The sequence below is a fragment of the Sinocyclocheilus grahami genome, unplaced genomic scaffold, assembly GCF_001515645.1.
Source record: "Sinocyclocheilus grahami isolate Dianchi unplaced genomic scaffold, SAMN03320097.WGS_v1.1 scaffold1402.1, whole genome shotgun sequence".
In the NCBI taxonomy this organism is placed as follows: domain Eukaryota; kingdom Metazoa; phylum Chordata; class Actinopteri; order Cypriniformes; family Cyprinidae; genus Sinocyclocheilus; species Sinocyclocheilus grahami.
This window is the reverse complement of record NW_015506581.1, coordinates 30,338-49,329: the sequence shown is the minus strand read 5'-3', so window position 1 is coordinate 49,329 and position 18,992 is coordinate 30,338. Positions and strand designations below refer to the sequence as shown.

The 18,992-nt window shown below is 39.6% G+C and overlaps 1 protein-coding gene across 1 annotated transcript; it reads right to left on the bottom strand.

The window, feature by feature from the left end:
* Positions 1-2,319: 2,319 nt before the first annotated feature.
* Positions 2,320-17,327, bottom strand: LOC107570009 (opsin-5-like). Its single transcript, XM_016256205.1, has 6 exons — positions 17,240-17,327; positions 15,207-15,369; positions 13,329-13,456; positions 5,735-5,873; positions 3,962-4,157; positions 2,320-3,311 (listed from the first exon to the last, which is right to left on the bottom strand). Exons 1-6 carry the CDS (start codon positions 17,325-17,327, stop codon positions 2,814-2,816), a joined length of 1,212 nt encoding a protein of 403 aa, XP_016111691.1. The 3' UTR covers positions 2,320-2,813.
* Between the last annotated feature and the right edge of the window lie 1,665 nt (positions 17,328-18,992).

Genomic DNA, 18,992 nt, shown 5'->3' with positions numbered 1-18,992 from the left:
ATTTTTATGACCTAAGTGGGTTTTGAGTGGACCGTAAAATGGAGTAGTTGATATTGCTTGCAAAAATAAATTTGTCAGAATACGTGGATAGTTTTTTCCAGTGATACATACTGTTATAGTGGTTCTCACATGTCGCACCAAATTAATGTAGTGGTCAGATTATTATTACAGATATCAGGTCATTTAAGTGTGAGCGTGTCAGATGACTACTTTCTTTTATTTTTGGGTACCAGATAAGGAATTTCAACTAAACCGTAAAAACAATAAATTAGAATGGTTAAAAAATAAATAAAATGTCAGCTGGCCAGTCTGATTTGTGAGGTATCGGATAACTTGTATTAAAGTGCCCCTATTATGCCATTTTTAAGGTTGCTAATATTGCTTTATGAGTCTCCTAAAAGAGGTTTACATGCATGCAAGATCAAAAAACACGTTAGGTTTCTCAAAAAATAGATTTAATTTGACCTAATTTCTAAATGATTCGTGTGAAGCAGTTCAAAGAATCAGTCTCTCTAAACCCCTCCTTTCCGTGAGCCCTCACTGCTGTGATTGGTCAGATGGCGCAGTCCTTTGTGATTGGTCCAGAGCCGTAGAGAGATTGGCTCTGGATTGGTCTACCGCGAACAGCGCGTGTCAGAAACGAAACATTGCCATGACGGAATGACAGCCCTGGAGACTTGTCAATATGTAGAAAAGATGGTATGGATTGTACCTTACCAAATCAAGCCGGAGTCTGATGCTGAAACGGTTGAACTGGCTGATCGACAAGAGACTGAGTCGCAAGCAGGACGTTTCTCCGTGGTAAGTGTCAAGTGTTAACAAGTTTGTGGTAATGATAAGATGTGATAAAACAAATTTACTCACAGCGTAGGATACAGCGTCTTCTCGACATGATGTTAACCACACGGAAATGTTACTGTTTGTGGACGGGCAAGTTGGCGATGTAGAACGTGGGTGGACATTATGCAAATGTGTTACTTTGTGACGTAGAGCCGTACCAGAATAAGATTCGAATTCCTGATGACTCGTTTAGGCGATTGCGAGCCGACTCTTTTTTTTTTTTGATAGACAATAACATTATTTATCGTGCACTGTTGGGTTCCCCACTTTGCAGATAGTTTATGTTCACATACAGCTACATGACACACTGCATGAAAAGGCATAATATGGGCACTTTAACCACTACAATATCAATTATATATATATATATAAATTTTTTTTTGGGCCAGATTACGTAGTTGCAAAATCTACCAGCAGGGGCAAATGTACACGTTAACCGACCAGCCCTACACTGACTCCTTGGTTCAGACAAGCCTAATAGAATGTTCCATGTTTTCAAAACTTCCACTTTGTTAGACACACTCTATATAATCTAATATTAAAAGTTAACATAAAAAAAAAAAAAAGAATAAGTAAAAGTTAGCTTTTAGGTAATTTTAAATACTGGTAAATAATAATGTCAAGTTTGATCACTCATTCCACCATGCTTATAATTGCCACTAATGACAATCACAGCTTGACTTGATTTGAATATTATTATTTTCATATATCATATGGAATGTATTTAATATTTTCCTTTATTATGCACACAATTCTAAAAGTGTAAATTAAGGGTTAGTGTTACAATTTGAACCTCACATAGCTGCATTACTGAGTATGCCTTTTAAAATAACATTGTGGCTAGAGGAATACCCATAATCCCTTGCACTTGGATAATTTAAATGTCCATGTTTGATCAAAACATGGGGAATTACAAAGATGTGTACATTAATTGTTATTTAGATTTAAAGGTTGACAATATATGTAGTGTTTTCGGTGTTTTATATTTTAGGTCACCATTATTGTGTTTAATGTTCATTTTGGTTAGGTTTGTCCAGTTCTTTGACTATAACCATATTAACAACTGCTATGCAATTTTACGTTTATTAACTTTCAGGGCTTGACAGTTGTGAAGATGTTTTTCCTAAACTCACAATGTTATGGATGTAATGACAGATATTTTTTTCTGTATTGTGTGACATACATTTGAGTATTCTATCCATCTGTTGTTGTTTAGATGGAGGCAGATGCATTCGATCGTAACAAAGGGTCAGGGTTTAAGTGAACAAACTGATTGGTAAAGTCTAGCATAGTCTGTTGTTTCACCAGAAAATTTAGGCATTTTCATTAATTGAGACCTTTTAATTAAATTATGAGGTACATATGCATGGATAAATTATTCACAGTAACATCAATAACATGCATTTAGAAAATGCATGTTATTCTAATAGTTTATTTAACAAAATATTTAGTGTTCAAAAAATTCTTAATGTTCTGTCAAATGTATTTGCTGGGAAAGGTTGATTTAACTAAGTAGTAATGAGCAACCATCATACCTTTCAAAAATTTGTTCTATTTAGGTACAACTAACTAGTTCTAGTTTTAATTAGGTACAACTAACTACTGAAGTTGAGAAAACTCCAAAATGCTTTGCAGCTGCTTACCTTATTTAACTCATCTTTTGTTATTTTTCACAGTGAATGAATCACAACTTTCTGTGAAAATACTTTCAGTAAAACAGCACAAGCTAGTCTGATAAAACTGTGGACAGCAACAGTTGCTACGGTAGGATTGGTCAGTAACCTTTTTAAGGTGGGACTTAGTGCAGGGTCAATTGTTTTGAAGCTCCTTATACATGACATCAGTATCAGAAGTGACCACAGTTTGTCTCCGACACATCAAGCTTATCTCTAGTGGCCAGAAGTTTCATTTTGAGGCTGCCTATCCATCTATTCCTCACACTTGTCCTGGCATGAGGAGAGCCTACAGGGCCTTCACAGAAGGTGAGCCTGCATCTTCTCCGGCAGCTGACTCACAGTCACCTCACTGCAGGATGTACCGATCAGCACACGGGCAGTCCTTTGAGGCGGGGTCTGTTGACAATGAGGGTCCGCCTCTGTGCAATGAAGACAAGCCCCATGGCTGTCCACCAGGCCGTTGGAGAGTCGAGTGGAGTTGCTAGCATCCTTGTTGCAGCGTAGAGATGTTTGCCGTTGAAGATGCTTTTCACCAGGCACAGGGCTTCCTTTGCACGGGCTGGAACATATTCGTTTGCGAATCTGAGCGGTGTCCTTGCTCAGAGATTTACGAAAGTTAGGCTTGAATACCAGGTACACCACAGGGTTGTAGGTAGTGGAGGATTTGGCAAAGATAGCTGCGAATGCAAAGGCTACAGGGGGAACTTTACTTGGTTCCACAAATGCAGCCCACATTGCCACAACAGCGTAAGGGCTCCAGGCGGTCAGAAAACCAATGCACACCGCCACTGAGAGCTATGAGAGAAACAGAAAAAAACTCATGAGAACATTTCCACACTTTCTGGAGAAAAGTAAATGGGTGATTCTTCATTTGCAGTGGAAACAGTACTTTTCAACAGTAAGTTAAGTCCCCCTGCAGTCATTAGTTTTATCCCTTAAAACTCAAACAATCAAAAGTGACGTGAAAATAATGCCTTCCTTAAAATTACATGGAAAAAACTCTACATTCTTACGAGAGAATTAAGAGGAAGAACAAATTACACAGGGTTGTCTACAAGTCCATGTACAGTATCAGAATGGCAATGCATTTTATGTATCACTCTCTCCAATGTTGGGCACATACAGGTAATTAATATAATTATCCTTTGACTTGAATACGTTATCAAACAGCTAATAATCCATGGCTAATGTTACATAAATCATGTTGCCATTTGCCATCTCAGACAGCTACTTTCTAAAAATCTGAAATAGGGGCTGTTTCATCCCGCATTTCTGAGACTATTATTACTATTATTATTTTTTTTATTTCTAATTTTTTCATGGCCCCCTAGCACCCACTTGCGTCCTTCTTGGGATTCCTGGAGCCCAGTCTGAAAACATCTCTTTTAAATGACTCTGCATGTCATTACACCCAGTCCTTAAGCACTGAGGTTTTGCACTCTCACCTTCACAATGAGGATATGTGCATTTGTTGTCTTGGTCTGTGGCGACACATGTTGCTGTACTGCCTGCCGTGACCCTCTTACAGTGATGAGGATCAGAATGTAGGAGAGGAGAATGATGGCGAGAGGCAGGGCATAGCAGAAGAGGAAGAGGCAGATAATATAGGACATGGACAGAGTATCCTGGCTTGGTGCATACCTAAAAGATGAAAAGAGGACAGGACATATCAGTGGTGATGGTAATCAGGAGCACTGCTAGAGTTTCTGGGACCTCTGTACAGTTTATTTCCCTGGGCTAAAAATCACTGATTGCTGATTGTCTGAATCGTCCCAACAGTTTTTTCCCCAATATAGTGACCCTGATATGCCTTTGTTCATATGCCCAAATTGGTGGTATCTCTGGGTCACCTAAGTTTGTGAGTTCAAGGTCCATCCAGGGTGGGTTTAAGCAAAATGTTTAAAGAGCATAACCAAGAGGTCGATGAATCAAAACCATCCGCTACTAGGACTTTTATACTTCTATACAGTAGATACTTAGTTTTTACTCAAAGCAAGGCTGCCACAGTCCTATGATAAACTGGCCATTTTTTAGCCAAAACTTACATGTAAAAAGCAGCACTTAATACAGGCCAAAAGTCAAGTTGTTTTGAAAATACCTGGGTATAGGATTTCTCCTAAGGCAAGGTCCCATAACTCAGAGGTTGATGGATCAAAACTATTCTTTGCTACAGTATGAATTCCTTGGTCAGGTGTAAAACACAAAGCCTCTTAGTCCTAACACTATTGGAATACAGTACCAATGTTTTGAGAAGCAGCTGAATGAGACATTAATCTAGTTTATTGTTTCTCGACTTCAGTCTATGGGATCCATTTCTCAGAATGTTTTATATTTCTCCCTGTCTAACCAAAAACCCACTGACTTCATTATTAAACCACTTATGGATATGGGTCTATTCCACAGTCCAGACGTAAAACACAAAACCTCTTAGTCCTTAAACTATATCAATGCTGCATGAATGTTCGGAGGAGCTGTTGAAGTACACTTTGATCTAGATCACTATGTTTGTTTCAAATACCATTCAAATGTCACTAAACCACCTGTCCAGGACCAAGAATTATTGGGGGCACATAAACCCCGGCCCCAGTGGCTGAATGGATAAGGTACTGAGACAAGCCAGCAATTGTGGGTTCAAAGGCAGCAATATTCAAAAATAAAACCATAAAAAGAGTGGAGTAATTTTGTTAGAGTGCACTCCATGTGATCTCAATAGAACATGCAGTGCATTCGATTACTTTAAGAAATGTGCCATTTTTGATGATAAAATACACTTTTCACTTTTCAGTTCATTTTGCAACTATAAATAAACCATTTGTAGGCTGACTTTCCAAAGAGTGAAAAGTACAATGTAGCTCTGTGGCACTACAAAACTACCAAAGTGATCACATTTGCTATTTTGGCAGATGATAAAACAAAATCCAATATACTTGTACATATGGAGAGACCCGAGCCATATCTAAAGACCAGAATATCAGTCTCTAGACAGGAATAGGGACACTCAGAACACCAGAAAACACACACACACACACACGCGCATATAAACACTTAGAACACCTGAACAACTGCAATGCCCAGACAATCACACAGAAAACCCTAGTATTGTGGGTGCCACTAATGGCACTTAAATTACACACATCACCTTTAGGCTGACTTTTTGGCTTTGTCTGTTTTCCTGAGAATCTTTCAGTGCTTCCATTAACATCCTCCCAGGCACTTACCAATCTATGCAGCATGCTGTCCCATAGGGTTCAGGGCCATAGTGACCCCAATTTGCCAAGGGACCCACAGCAAACACCATGGCATAGCACCACACCCCCACTATCATCAGACAGGCATGGGAGTAGGAGAATTTGTTTCCTGGAAAGCAAATCATAGAAGTGTTTATTTAGCACAAAGTACTGATCACTCTTAAATGGTTTATACTGTGCTGGAGAATATTACATATGAACTACTGATTAGAAACATAAAATGAAAACTGAAAAACACATTTTGAAACCAAAACTTTTTCCTTTTAGAATCACATCACTTCATGTTGCCCCAATCCATTCATCTTCCATGTGCTTACGAGGGAAAGATTCTGTACCAAGAAAGCTATGCTGTGTAGATGAGTTATCGATCAAACATCAATCATCCTTATTCCCTTATTCTTGCAATTTGTCAGAAGTACATGAACAATTTTTTTTTGAAAGGAGGCCATAGAACATTGAAGTCATGAACAACAGGATGCTGTGGGGGTGACATTTTTTTAGACCAAAACTCATAAGCGAGTTCCCTTTCGAACTTTCTCTCATGTTGTGTATGGGGAAACTCCTGTTTACACTGATACTGAAGCCTGATTTGTTCATGTTTGTGTAGTTGCACAAACCAATGCTGCTCTAGCCCGCCAGAATGGGTGGAGCCGACCTCTAAGTCGGCTCAGAGCATCATTTCATCAGAACATTCTCCTTCAGCGACGAGGATCATCTCTTCGCTGACGCTGGACTACGAAGCCGAAGAAGGAGGAAGAAGCTTAGCCTGCAGCTTGCCGCCGTCGAAGAGCCCCAGCAGAGGAATAAGCCTTCTCCTGCAGCTATCCAGCGCACTAAGAGAGCAAATTTCTGAGAAAATTTCCTAGCGATGTTGTTCCAAATGTCGCGCCACGAGTGGGGCTCGTGCAGGGCTTCCCGGAGTGTTCACTCTCCCCCACCACTTTGATCCGCTGGTGTATTTTGCACGTAAGGATCAGCGCCCCTCATTACATCTAGCGGCTCAATCCTTCAAGGCAGATTGGAGTAGAATGCTGTCACCAATGATTCTGTATTGCTGACAACTTCATTTGTGTGTGCGCCGCTGAGGCTGTGCTCGCTGAGACCAGCTGCTTTCACTGCGAAAGCAGGAGTCTGTCCCAGCATCACTCGCGGATCGCTTTCTTCAATGAAGGCGACCCCTCCCCTCCCGTTTCTCCCCTCTCAGCTGCCTCGGAGGAAGAAACGGCGAACTCGCGGTGTTGAGCGACCAGGATTGAGTGATTCACGCCGGCACAGATCCCGCATGCTTCACGCTCCACGCAGCTCTTTGACCTGCTGGTGTGTTTTACACGTAAAGATAAGCAGCCCTCGTCTGCTTCGAACGGTTCAAATGAGAATGCTGTCACCAATGATTCTATATCGCTGACAGCTTCAGTTTTGAGTGTGCCACTCGCCTGGGCCACGCCCACGCTGGGGCTGCGCTTACTGAGACAGATCGCTCTCACGATGAGAGCATATATCTCGCTCTGCTTTGCTCGCGGTTTGCCTTTTTCAATGAAGACGGCCACGTCCCTCCCATGCTCACGTTCTCCCCTCCCAGTTGCCTTGGAGGATGAAACCGTGAAGTCGCGGGGCTGAGAAATAGGTCCCGCATGCTTCACTCTTCCTACAGCACACTGATCCGGCAGTGTGTTTTACGCGTGAGGATTAGCACCCCTCGTCTGCATCGAGCGGTTTTATCCTTTTAGGCGGATCTAAAGATGCACGCAGCATAGACTGGGCCACGCCAAGGCTGCGCTCACGGGGGCTGACTGCTCTCACTGAGAGAGCATTAACCTAGCGAAGCACTTTTGAGAGGAAAAGGAAGAATCAGTTCTCGCTGAGGCTGGGACCCCCTCTAAGAAATCTTGTGCTCGCTCTCCATCCCTCCGTTCAACACAGAGTGATGGAAGTATTATTCAAGCTGGGCACGTCCTTCAAGTTCAGTGCATGCTCAAGCAAACTACCGCTGATAGCGGACATATACAAAAGATAATTTCTCCTCTCCTCACTCTCATGAATACAAGTTCCCCGCCCTTGTACGGCAAACTTCCATTCATAAAATTAGAACCTCTTGCCGCCCGGTTCAAGGCTTGGGCGCCCATTCCCGGTGTTTCAAGTTGGGTTCTAAACACGATAAAACGAGGTTACTCGCTCCAGTTCGCTCGCAGGCCACCTCGTTTCAGAGGTATTATTCATACTTCGGTACAGAACAATGAAACTCATGTTCTTCAGTCTAAAGTACAAACATTGCTCGCAAAAGGTGCCGTGGAAGCAGTACCTCTAGCGAACAGCAAGTCAGGCTTTTCAGCCGCTACTTCCTTGTGCCGAAGAAGGATAGCGGGCACAGATTTATTCTAGATCTCAGACTTCAGAATAGCTCTCTTATCAGACGGCCATTCAGAATGTTTACTTTGAAACTTTTGTCTACTTTGTTTACTTTTGTCCCGAGGACTGGTTTCTGACAGTGGATCTGAAAGATGCATACTTTCACATCCACATAACCCCCCGCCACAGACCGTTCTTGAGATTTGAGGGAGTGGCCTATCAGTACACAGTCCTATTGGACTGTTTCTGGCCCCCTGCACTTTTATGAAGTGCATCGACTTAGCTTTTTCCCCTCTGAGACAGATGGGAATCTGCATCCTCTATTACCTCGCCGACTGGCTGGTTTTAGCCAGATCAGAACGGGAGCTAATCGCACACAGATCGCTGCTGATAAGCCATCTGGAGAGCCTCGGGTTGAAAATCAACTCGCACAAGAGTCAATTGTCTCCCAGACAGCAAGCGGTCTTTCTGGGGACTGTTATAGACTCGGCTCAGATGCGGGCATGGTTTACGCCGGAACGGTCCCTGACTATTCAGTGACTGGTGGCATCTTTCAAGCCAGGGACTTCGGGTCCCCTCAGGAGTTTCCAGAGGATGCTCGGCCTAATGGCAGCCACCTCCTCTGTGATTCCTCTAGGCCTGCTTCACATGCGCCCTCACCAATTTTGCACCTGGGTCGTTTTAATGTCAGGGTAACCCATCGCTGTATCAGAGCTGTGGCTCTGATCAAAAGGGATGCAGGCATGTGCCGTTCAGTTTGATTGACTTGTTTCCGTTTCCTGTCTGCTGTGCTGCAGAGTGGTTTGTGATTGTAGCTCTGTGAAGCTTTGTTTTTCTGTTGGAATCTCTCTTACTATCACTTTCTGTTGTTTAAACAGCTAAAATATAACTTCATTCTCACCATATTTCTGATATTATCTATCAAACTAATTTGATATTATTTGATTTTTAATCTAAACCTCGAGTGCAGCACATTAGCATTCCGTTATCCTGTTAGCTTGTCATTTGTGCCTACCATTTCTTTTCTCTCTCTCTCGCTCAGTTTTTCACAAGTTCATCAAACAAATGTGGCAAGTCAGAATCATTCAAGAATCTTGGCGAGTAATGGCTTCTCCTGTTATTGTCACTTGCACTGCTTGCCACATGTATAGTGTAGCCTTCTCTTTCAGCGGTGAGGGATTCATATGCGATAAATGCAGGCAAATAGTTAGGCTGACAGAAGATTTCAGAACTAGAGACACGCATCCAAACTTTAATTGAGGATAGTAAGAATGTGAGGGCCTTAGATACGGCTTTGGATGTGACTAGCATAGTGAGTCTTGTACATTGTTCGGTTCCGGTAGCAGAATGACTGAGGCGGCATAGTCGCGGGACAAAACACGGCTCTTCTGTTCTGATTAAAACATTAAACAGGTTCTCCCCACTCCCACTGAGAAACCTGTTGAAAGAGGCCTAGTTATTGGCGATTGTTTTGCACGGAATGTGAAAATAGAGACACCAGCCACCATAGTCCAATGTTTACCGGGAGCCAGAGCGCCTGACATCTTGGCAAAAAAAGTCCCCTCCCTGCTTACTGTGTTGACGAGATACATAGCAGACTGTTGTCACTCAATGGCTGGATGTCTAAGTGGTGTCCGCAGAATAACATAGGTTTCATAGACAATTGGACGAGTTTTTGGGGCAGACCTGACCTGTCGAAAAGAGATGGTCTTCATCCCTCCAGGGGTGGTGCTGCTCTTCTCTCTAGAAATATGGCACATAGTCTTAGAGTTTGTACTTGACTAACTGAGGCTCAGGTCAGGAAGCAGACAAACGGGCTAAACTGACCGTCTGCTAGCTGCCTAGCTAGCCGTCACAGAAGTCGGTTAATTTTCAGCACATATAGACTTTCACTTAGACGTCACACAATAGAGACTGTGCCTGTTCCCCAAACTAGCAAATACAAAAACCTCCAAACAATTTACTGTAACTGCTCTCTCCTGAAGAGGACTCAATCCCTGCGATAAATAACATGTTTTTAAAAATACATGGGCTAATATGGACTGTTATTATATGGGTTAAAACATGCTTTGATATAAAAAAATATATATATTATAAATAAAACATAGCCTATAATATTGTCAGACTGCTGGACCCGTTTTGCCTCTGTAGTTCTTCCTGTGTTTCCTTTTATGGTCTTTTTCCTGTTCTTGTTTAGTTTGATTACTTGTTGGATGTTGTGTGTTTCCCGTGTTCGTGTTGTGGATTTACCCCTGTGATTCAAGTAATAAAGACTGTTGAACGTTTCTCTGCGTCTCCATCGTTCCTCCCACAGCGAATCGTGACAGAAGACCCGACCAAATCCATTACCTCCGTGTGTCCACCCTCCGTTTTAGTTTCCCGTTTTCTCTTGGTGTTTTTGTTTCCGTTGTGTTTCCCTTCATGGATGCCCTCTTTTGCCTGGAATATGTGGAGCAGGGGGAGAGATCTTTCGAGGACCATACAAGACTGTTCTTACTGTTAGCTAGCACCACCAGCTACCCGGAAGATGTGCTCTGCTCATTCTATGACGCAAGCTTGAACACCGCGAGCAGAGCGCCGTCGTCCGAAGATGGTCCTCCAGAGGATTTCGCCACATTTGTGGAGTGGATTCTGGCGAGAAATGGATCGCCTCTCATCGTCTCTCCCAAGGATGATTTCGACAGATCCACTCCTGACCCAGAGCCCAGCCCACCATCTCCCCACGGTGCAGACCATCAGACCGAGCCCACCAATGACGGAGTGCCCTCCTGGCATAATCAGCATACATTTTTCCTGTTTAACACTGTAAAGCTGCTTTGACACAATCAGTATTGTATAAAGCGCTAGATGAATGTGACTTGACTCGATATCCAGTCTGTGGTTAACACAAGCTCAAGATATTTTTAGGTTTTATTCTACATCGTAAAATACATCAGTAATAGCCCATTGTCTTGAAAAAGGCGGTTTCTAACAAGTGTCTAAATGGGATTACAGGGGTTGTTGGGTACTTTAAATGCCATCACACCAAACAGAAACTCATCTGCTCACTAGTCTGCTTTCTCAGCCTTGTTGTGTGTATAATCACACTCTTGCAAACTACTCCAACTCAAATTTTCAGCAAAAATGTTTTTTAAAATAAAGACTGAAAGAGTTGTTGGAAGCTTAGTGATGGTGATGCTGAAGTCCACAGTGTAGTCTGTTTACAGCCTACGTTTAGCTTTTTACTTCTTCTGATTGTATTTAGCCTTCAAAATTCATGCAAGTTGTGTTCATTTGTGACAACTATCATGATGAACAAAACGTTTCTGTAATAATCAAAAAGCCAATGGAAAAATCAAGGTTTGGTCAAGGGAACCAGGGTGATGCTAACTTCCGGTTTGGCCTGCAAAAGTACATCACTGCAGCACTATGTGACCCTGGACACACAAAACCAGTCTTAAGTCGCTGGAGTATATTTGTAACAATAGCTTAAAAATAATAATTTTGTATGGGTCAAAATTATTGATTTTTCTTTTGTGCCAAAAATCATTAGGACATTAAGTAAAGATCATGTTCCATGAAGATATTTGTAAATTTCCTACTGTAAATATATAAAAACTTAATTTTTGATTACTAATATGCATTGCCAAGAACTTAATTTGGACAACTTTAAATGTGATTTAGATATTTTTGCACCCTCAGATTCCAGATTTTCAAATAGTTGTATCTCGGCCAAATATTGTCCAATACAAAGCTTATTTATTCAGCTTTCAGATGATGTACAAATCTCAATTTTGAAAAATTGACCCTTATGACTGGTTTTGTGGTCCAGGGTCACATATAGGGTTTGCCCTTGTCAAATGAGTCCAAGCAAGACCTCAAAGCAATTCAGTTGACTGAAAGACCTTTTAATGGGAACCTTGTTCAAAGCCTGATTAGAAAACCTAAAAGTTAGATTTATGATATATGCGGTCATATGTAAATATGACCATTAATGTCCTATAAAAATTCTCATCTAATGGTAAATCACTATATATTGCGATATTAAACATTTCTTTTCTTTTTTTTATAAATTTCAGCAAACTACACTAGTATATTTCTAGCTTAAGTCTATACTCTACAAGTCAATTACCCTACAATCTTCATGCATTTGGTTAGACATTACAAACCAGGATTTTACACGGACCCATTTAATTGAATGGACCCTGCTGTTTATGACACCATAGCCAGAATGTGAAATATAAAGAGTGTAAAAATACTGTTTCGCTTATGAAATCCTCAGATAAGCATAGATGGTAGTATGCAGGCTGCGTACTTATGAGTGCGTCAGCTGAGCAATTACCATTGAGATGAATGGGAATGCTTACACACTCCTTGGTTACCCTCAAGGGCCGGTTCACACAGAATGTGTTTTTGCTTTGAAAAACGTGTGATGTGAGCAATGGAATGTGAAAAAAATGCAAGGTCTTGATACATTTAAAAAAAAAAAGCTGTACTTTCTCGGACTTAAACACCACCTTTTTAGAACGCTGCGTTGTGTGCGAGATGCTGCAAAAAGACGCGAGACGTGAGCGCAGCAGTCAAACATGTCTGTCTAGTGCAAGCTTAGATGGAAAATGGAAAAGTAGCACGGTCAAATGGAAAAACATGTTCTGTGTGAACAGCTCCCAACACTGCTTACATAAACTATAATGTACTATAATTACGGCATCTATCAGGTGCAGAGCTAAAGATTCACAACATATCTGGCAACATGTACTTTAAAATAAGGCTTTAACTGCATCCCAAATATGTTTGCTTCTCTTCCACCTACAGAATCCATCTGTTCACATGCTGTCCTCTTTGCCATCTAAATCTCTGTTCTCAAGCTCACCCACATGCCGTTAATCTGCTCCATCTTAATTGTCTCCTCTCTCCCACACACCCCTTCATCTTTTTACCAGTCAGTCAAAAGTTGAAACTGACAAAACTAATGAACTCTAATGAGGCCAACTGCTCCTGTCCATACGTGGGAGTATTGACCAAAAGCCAAATGAACAAGGGGCATCTAGAGCCTGATAAAAGCTAGAATATCCAATAATGACACTGAAAGCCAGAAGGTAATGAATTTTCCTTTGGGGTGCATCACGGCAGGACAGAAGGGATTCGTGGAGCTGCAACCGATTCCTAATTAAGATATGGATGAGGGCCAGGGAGGAAGATAAATGTATTTGGTGTGAAAGGTGTCGAGGAAGAATACCATAGTTTGGGAAGCAGACTTTGAGGCAGCAGACGGACGACAGAGCGGTGAGATTTGTCAGGCTGCATAAGCCGAAGAGAACGCCACATACAGCATAGCACAAACATGTCAGCTCTCCGAACAGCCACCTGAGAGAGAAGCAAGTAAAGAAAGCAATGAACAATGATTTTTGGATTTGAATATAATCATCATTACATTACAAATGTGGCACAGAAGCCAGATCTGAAATGGTTGAAAAACGTTGCCACAGAGTTTTGAATTTGACATTTAAACAGGAATAACATGGAAAACAATGAATCACATGCACATCGTTACAGAAGCCAGTTAAAAAGTTAATCAAATCAAGTGAATAATTATTAATTAAAACTTTATATTTTCATAATTTTGACTTATTTTTTATTTTTATTTTTTATCACAACGTGACTTTTACATTTGAAATATAGAGATATACAGTCACAAATGTAAGACAATCTTATTGTGAGACAAAATCTCAATTACATAAATACATTTATAGTTATGTAATTGAGATTCTCACAATAAGATTGTCTTACATTTGTGACTGTATATCTCACAGTTGATACTTTATCATATTTGCTCGTTTATTTCTAGTTATTGCAGTTTTATATCATGCAAAGTTAGTGTCTTAGTTTTGACTGTATATCTCACAAATTAAGCTTTAACGTTAGTTCTGGCAGGTCACGCGAGTCAAGCTTGCATCAGCTGATTCTCAGCTGATCACATCTACCTATAGGAATACGACACCTATCGCGGCATTTCTATATAAGCTGTATTCAGTATTATTCAGCAGCTTTTCAGCTTGCTTCGGAGCAAATTACCCTCCTCCATCCCCAGCTCCTCCTTTCGCCACAGTCAGGACTTAGCTTTCTGATATTCCTTGCTAATCAGACTCCTTTATCTTGAATAAAGTGTTACACTTAAATATCATTAAGTACATTAATGATATCTGCCTTGTTCTGTTCTGTTAACCCTGGGGGGGTTATTATTGCTGCTCTCCCTGCTCATTCATGACAGGCTGCATGGATGGGCAGGGAGGTTTTTTGCCCAGAACAGAACCATACCGCCAAACCAAACTTTATGCTAAGTATCTATCATTTTGACGATAGTGGTCCTGACAGAACTGCTACTTTATTTTTTTGTAGATCACATTTGCAACTATTTCTTGTAAATGTAATTTTATATCTCACAATATAATTTTGAATCTCGATTACCATTCTATTTCTTGTGATGTCATTTTTATTTTACTGTCATTTTATGTCTTACAGTTGTGACTGTATTTCTCACAATTGCAACTTTGTTTTTCATTATTATTTCACATCTCAAAATATAATTTTCTATTTCACAGTTGCCACTATCTTTGCGATTGCGATTTTATATCTCACTATGTGATTTTTTTTTCTAATAATTGCAACTTTATATTTTGTAATTGTGACTTATTTCTGTCACTTTATACAACAATTGATCTCACAATGAGACTTCTTATTTTAAACTTTTTCAATTACTTGTTTTATTTTTACTCGAGACTGAAAAAGGCTTCCATACATTGTTGATTCTAGTACTAGAACAAAAAACAAGACTAATTCTGATTGTCATGAAAACAGCAAAGTCTAACGCTGCGTCTCAACCATCTGCAGCAAGATAAAATGTCAAGCTGCTGTATTTTTGGTTGCTAGTAGGTGTTCCTACTCAACTGCATTATCCAGCTGTATAAAGTTTGTCACATTGTGGCACAGTGTTAGGCAGTACTACTACAGCTTTGGTCCTGTGTCAATGAAATGGAGCATCAGAGCTGCTTTAGACATTGTCTCTGATATGGGGGTGGGAATATTTTAGCACAGACTTCTTATGGCATCTGCCTACTTGTGAGCAAATGCTGATGGAATCGCCAAGGGAAAGAGAGTAACTGTCATCCCAAGGTCACTAATAGATAAATTTATGATGAAGAATTCTGCCGGCTTGAGAGATGATCTCTTACGATACGCAACAAGGAGCAGGATGCCATTTCCCAAGAGTGACAGAATACCTAAAAAGAGAAAAAAAAAATATTTGATGAATAGTCACTAACACGAGCACTTTGTGTTTTTCCTTGTTCTAACACCCTGCAACCCCTATTTTACCGTTTTGATATTGCTCTGACATCTTGGCAAGACCTGAAACGGCTATGATTTATTTGGGCACTTTACAAATTTGAAGTCACTCTTTAAACTGCCATATGTACTCGTGCTCCACTTGCTAATGGCCTCTGAAGTTTTGTTCTAACATCCCTCAACACTTTAACATTTACAATACAGTATTGCCTTATCTCAAGAATCAAAATTTGGATAAAAACATACCAATTGCATAAATACAAGTTTATGATTGGCACACAGTCATTCTTGAGAAGTGGGACAAAACCGGGTGCAAAAAAACCTTGTACTCAGACAAATGAAACTACATTTATGTATCTTATATGTACTAAACTACTGAGCTATGCTTTGATACAACCTTCCAACTTTTCGCTTTTTTAACAAAATGTGTTTCTTTTAGCTTGGACTGTGTAATATAATTTCAGCTTTATCTTTAACAGCATTCAATATGCTTTTAACATTTCAAAACACATTCTTGTGTTAGCAGACAGATTAGACTTTCACATGTGACCAACAATTCCACAACAAATATAAAATATCATAATGAAATATTATCAAAATATTCAAATGACGGAGGTGACAATACTGACGGAGTTGACACATCTGACGGAGGTGACGAAAACCTGAATTTGTAGTAATTTTAAACTATCAAATACATTGAATCAGTCAATTACTATTAAAACAAACAGTGAGTATGTTATTGTTTATAAAGCTTTTATTCAAGAGTCACATTTAAGTATTTTGATATATCATTAGAACACAAAATCTTATGGTGGTGACATCTGACGGTGTTGACACATTTGGCATTTTTTACAAAACCAATGGAGTTCATGTAGTAGCCATTTTATTTTTATCTGTTGATACTAGATGCTAATGGAACCTGCTTCAGGAGAATACAATTTTCTAACTTTAAAGGCGATTTTCTCAATATTTAGATTTTTTGGACCCTCAAATAGTTGTATCTCGGCCAAATATTGTCCTTTCCTAACAATCAATACATCGATGGAAAGTTTATTTATTCAGCTTTCAGATGATGTATAAACCTCAATTTAAAAAAAATTTACCCTTATGACTGGTTTTGTGGTCCAGGGTTACATATAAAACCAAGCATTAAGATTATACTTTCAAAGATGAGTGCTCATATTCTAACATGACGTAGATTTTGGTATCTGGGTCAATGGTGTTTTTTGTTCTATCCATTAATTTATCTAAACATACATTGAAAATGCAATTCATACTGTAAATACAATGACTTGAATACATCTCTGCTATGATGAGAATGTTTTTCATTTCTGAATTAAAAATAATTTTGATAAAGTCGAGAGGGGTATAAAGTCCAAAATGTAGGGGAAACACAACTGGCCTGATCACATAAGAAAAAGAAAAGAAAAAACATTGAAAGTGTGAAATTCTTGAGAAGAAAACTTTATTAAAGTATTTTGGTGTCATCTTTACTAATTCATGGGGGGGAGGGACCCTAGGAAACCTAAGAGACCCTCATGATTATGTATCAAGGTCAAGTCTCCTAAAATATTAGGCAATATGACATTTTTATGACATAGGCAAGGTTAGTTCAGGTTGTAAACTCAATCCATGATATTTGTAAAAACCATATGATAAACTATATGATATCAACATGTATAAAGCCTCATCCCATTTCTCCTCTCTCTCCCTCAACTTTACTCTCTCTCTCGACTGTTCTATAAATAAAGGCTAAAAAGTCCATAAATAATGTAGAAGCGATCAGTTGTAAGTGAATGGACTCACAGAAGGTTGTGTATATAGAACCCATGAAGACATCATGTTCCTTTGGGATTTTGGAAACAAAATGGGAAGTTTCCGTGGTATTTCCCATCTACAGAGAAGATAAAAGACAAGAAGTTTAGATGAACAGTGAGAAAAGGATGAGGCTGAAGCCGTGGTAAAACAAGAACAAGTATTAGGCATTCATGAGTGAGCTGAGGGTTTTCAGGGCAGATTCGGGGGACTTTGTGGTTCAATGAGCTTTTTGGTGAGTCCATTACAATAGAGATTAGCAGCTCATCTCTCTGAAAAGAGCCAGATTCCCACTCACAGCTAATGCCAACACAGAAATGTCCAGTCCAATTGTTTTATGGAACATGTAAAGGAGGGAAAGGGAATGAAAATAGATGTTTTTTTGAGGATATGGTCAGAAATCATATGGACAGAAAATTAACTCATAGTTCAACTTTTGTTATTTGTTTCGGAAATGTAATTTCATTTTAACCAATACACGATAAACACTCAAATATGGAAAAAGCATAAAAACAGCTAAAAATGGCTATGTAGGAAACTGTTTGCCTGGGGAAATCATTAATGAAGTTTAATGGTCATTAAACCAAATATTTGACCACAGAATGCCACGATTGTTCAATCTAGTGTCCAGAGAGCTGCCTTTTCCCTAACAAAAGATAACATTTTACCCCACTAGAAGCTCAAACACTTTTTGTTTTCTGTCCTTAAATCCTCCTGAAAACACACACACTCATACTGGCCATGTGTGTATGTGTGTGTGAATAGTTTATTTAGAATAGAGACAAAGATGTTCATACGCTGATATCCATGCAAAGTCAAAACCTCTTACTCTCTACAGAACTGGAGGAGTGAATGACCAAATTGTGCAAACGGCCTACTTTCTGGAGGCTGATAAATGTCAACTCAGCTGTTATGAAATGGATGAGTGATGCTTCAGCCTGTGCCTGAGGTGTAGAGACACAGCACGCATCTCTGTCAGTATACCTAATGAGTCACCTTTATAGAGATGCAAGCAGATACAAATAACAAGCACATGCATATCATTTTATTACACACCTCTCCTTGATACTGAATTCTTGATTTGATTCGTGACCTAGAGTTGTTTTCCACTGTACATTTCTTTGTTTATAATTTGTTAAAATATTCTGTTAATTACCATATTTAAATGAATAATAATAAAAAAAAAACCACTACATTTTCAATGAGTTCTCACACACAACGGTGGTTTATGTGAATGTGTGTTGCATACATAGGACATCACTTATGCACTGACAACCAAATCCAGCAAAAACACTCTCTGTGGAACAGAGTTGGCACTGCCTGTTCTCCATTCGTTCTGAAATCACTGCATGCAGCCAAACATCGTTTTTCTGTTTGTTTTTCTCTCTTTTATTTTATTTAATGGTTGGCTGCACAAGGGTACACATAATCTGACTCCAAAGTACACTTTTTATGTGAGGACAAATTGCTCCTTTTAGAATATTCTGAGATTTCATGGAATTTGCTGGCAATGTACCTATTATGACTTGACTATTAGAGAATACTGAGAGCCATAATTCAATGCCAGGTATCAAAACTATAAGAAAGACAAGCATTTTACAGAATGCAAGTAAAAAAAATAAAGTAAAAAAGTTCATGTACATTTTAAAGAGGAAAGATTAACTATAAAAAGGAAATTGTTAAATAGTTTTGGAAAAAAGTAACATGCATAGAAATTTCTGAATAATTGCCTTAATCTTTTTAT

Coding starts and splice junctions, on each gene's coding strand:
- LOC107570009 (XM_016256205.1), bottom strand. CDS start 17,327: ATGGGAAATACCACGGAAACTTCCCATTTTGTTTCCAAAATCCCAAAG. Junction 13,457..15,206: donor CCATCAGCATTTGCTCACAA/GTAGGCAGATGC, acceptor CTTCTCTCTCAG/GTGGCTGTTCGGAGAGCTGA. Junction 3,312..3,961: donor CACATATCCTCATTGTGAAG/GTGAGAGTGCAA, acceptor TTTCTCTCATAG/CTCTCAGTGGCGGTGTGCAT.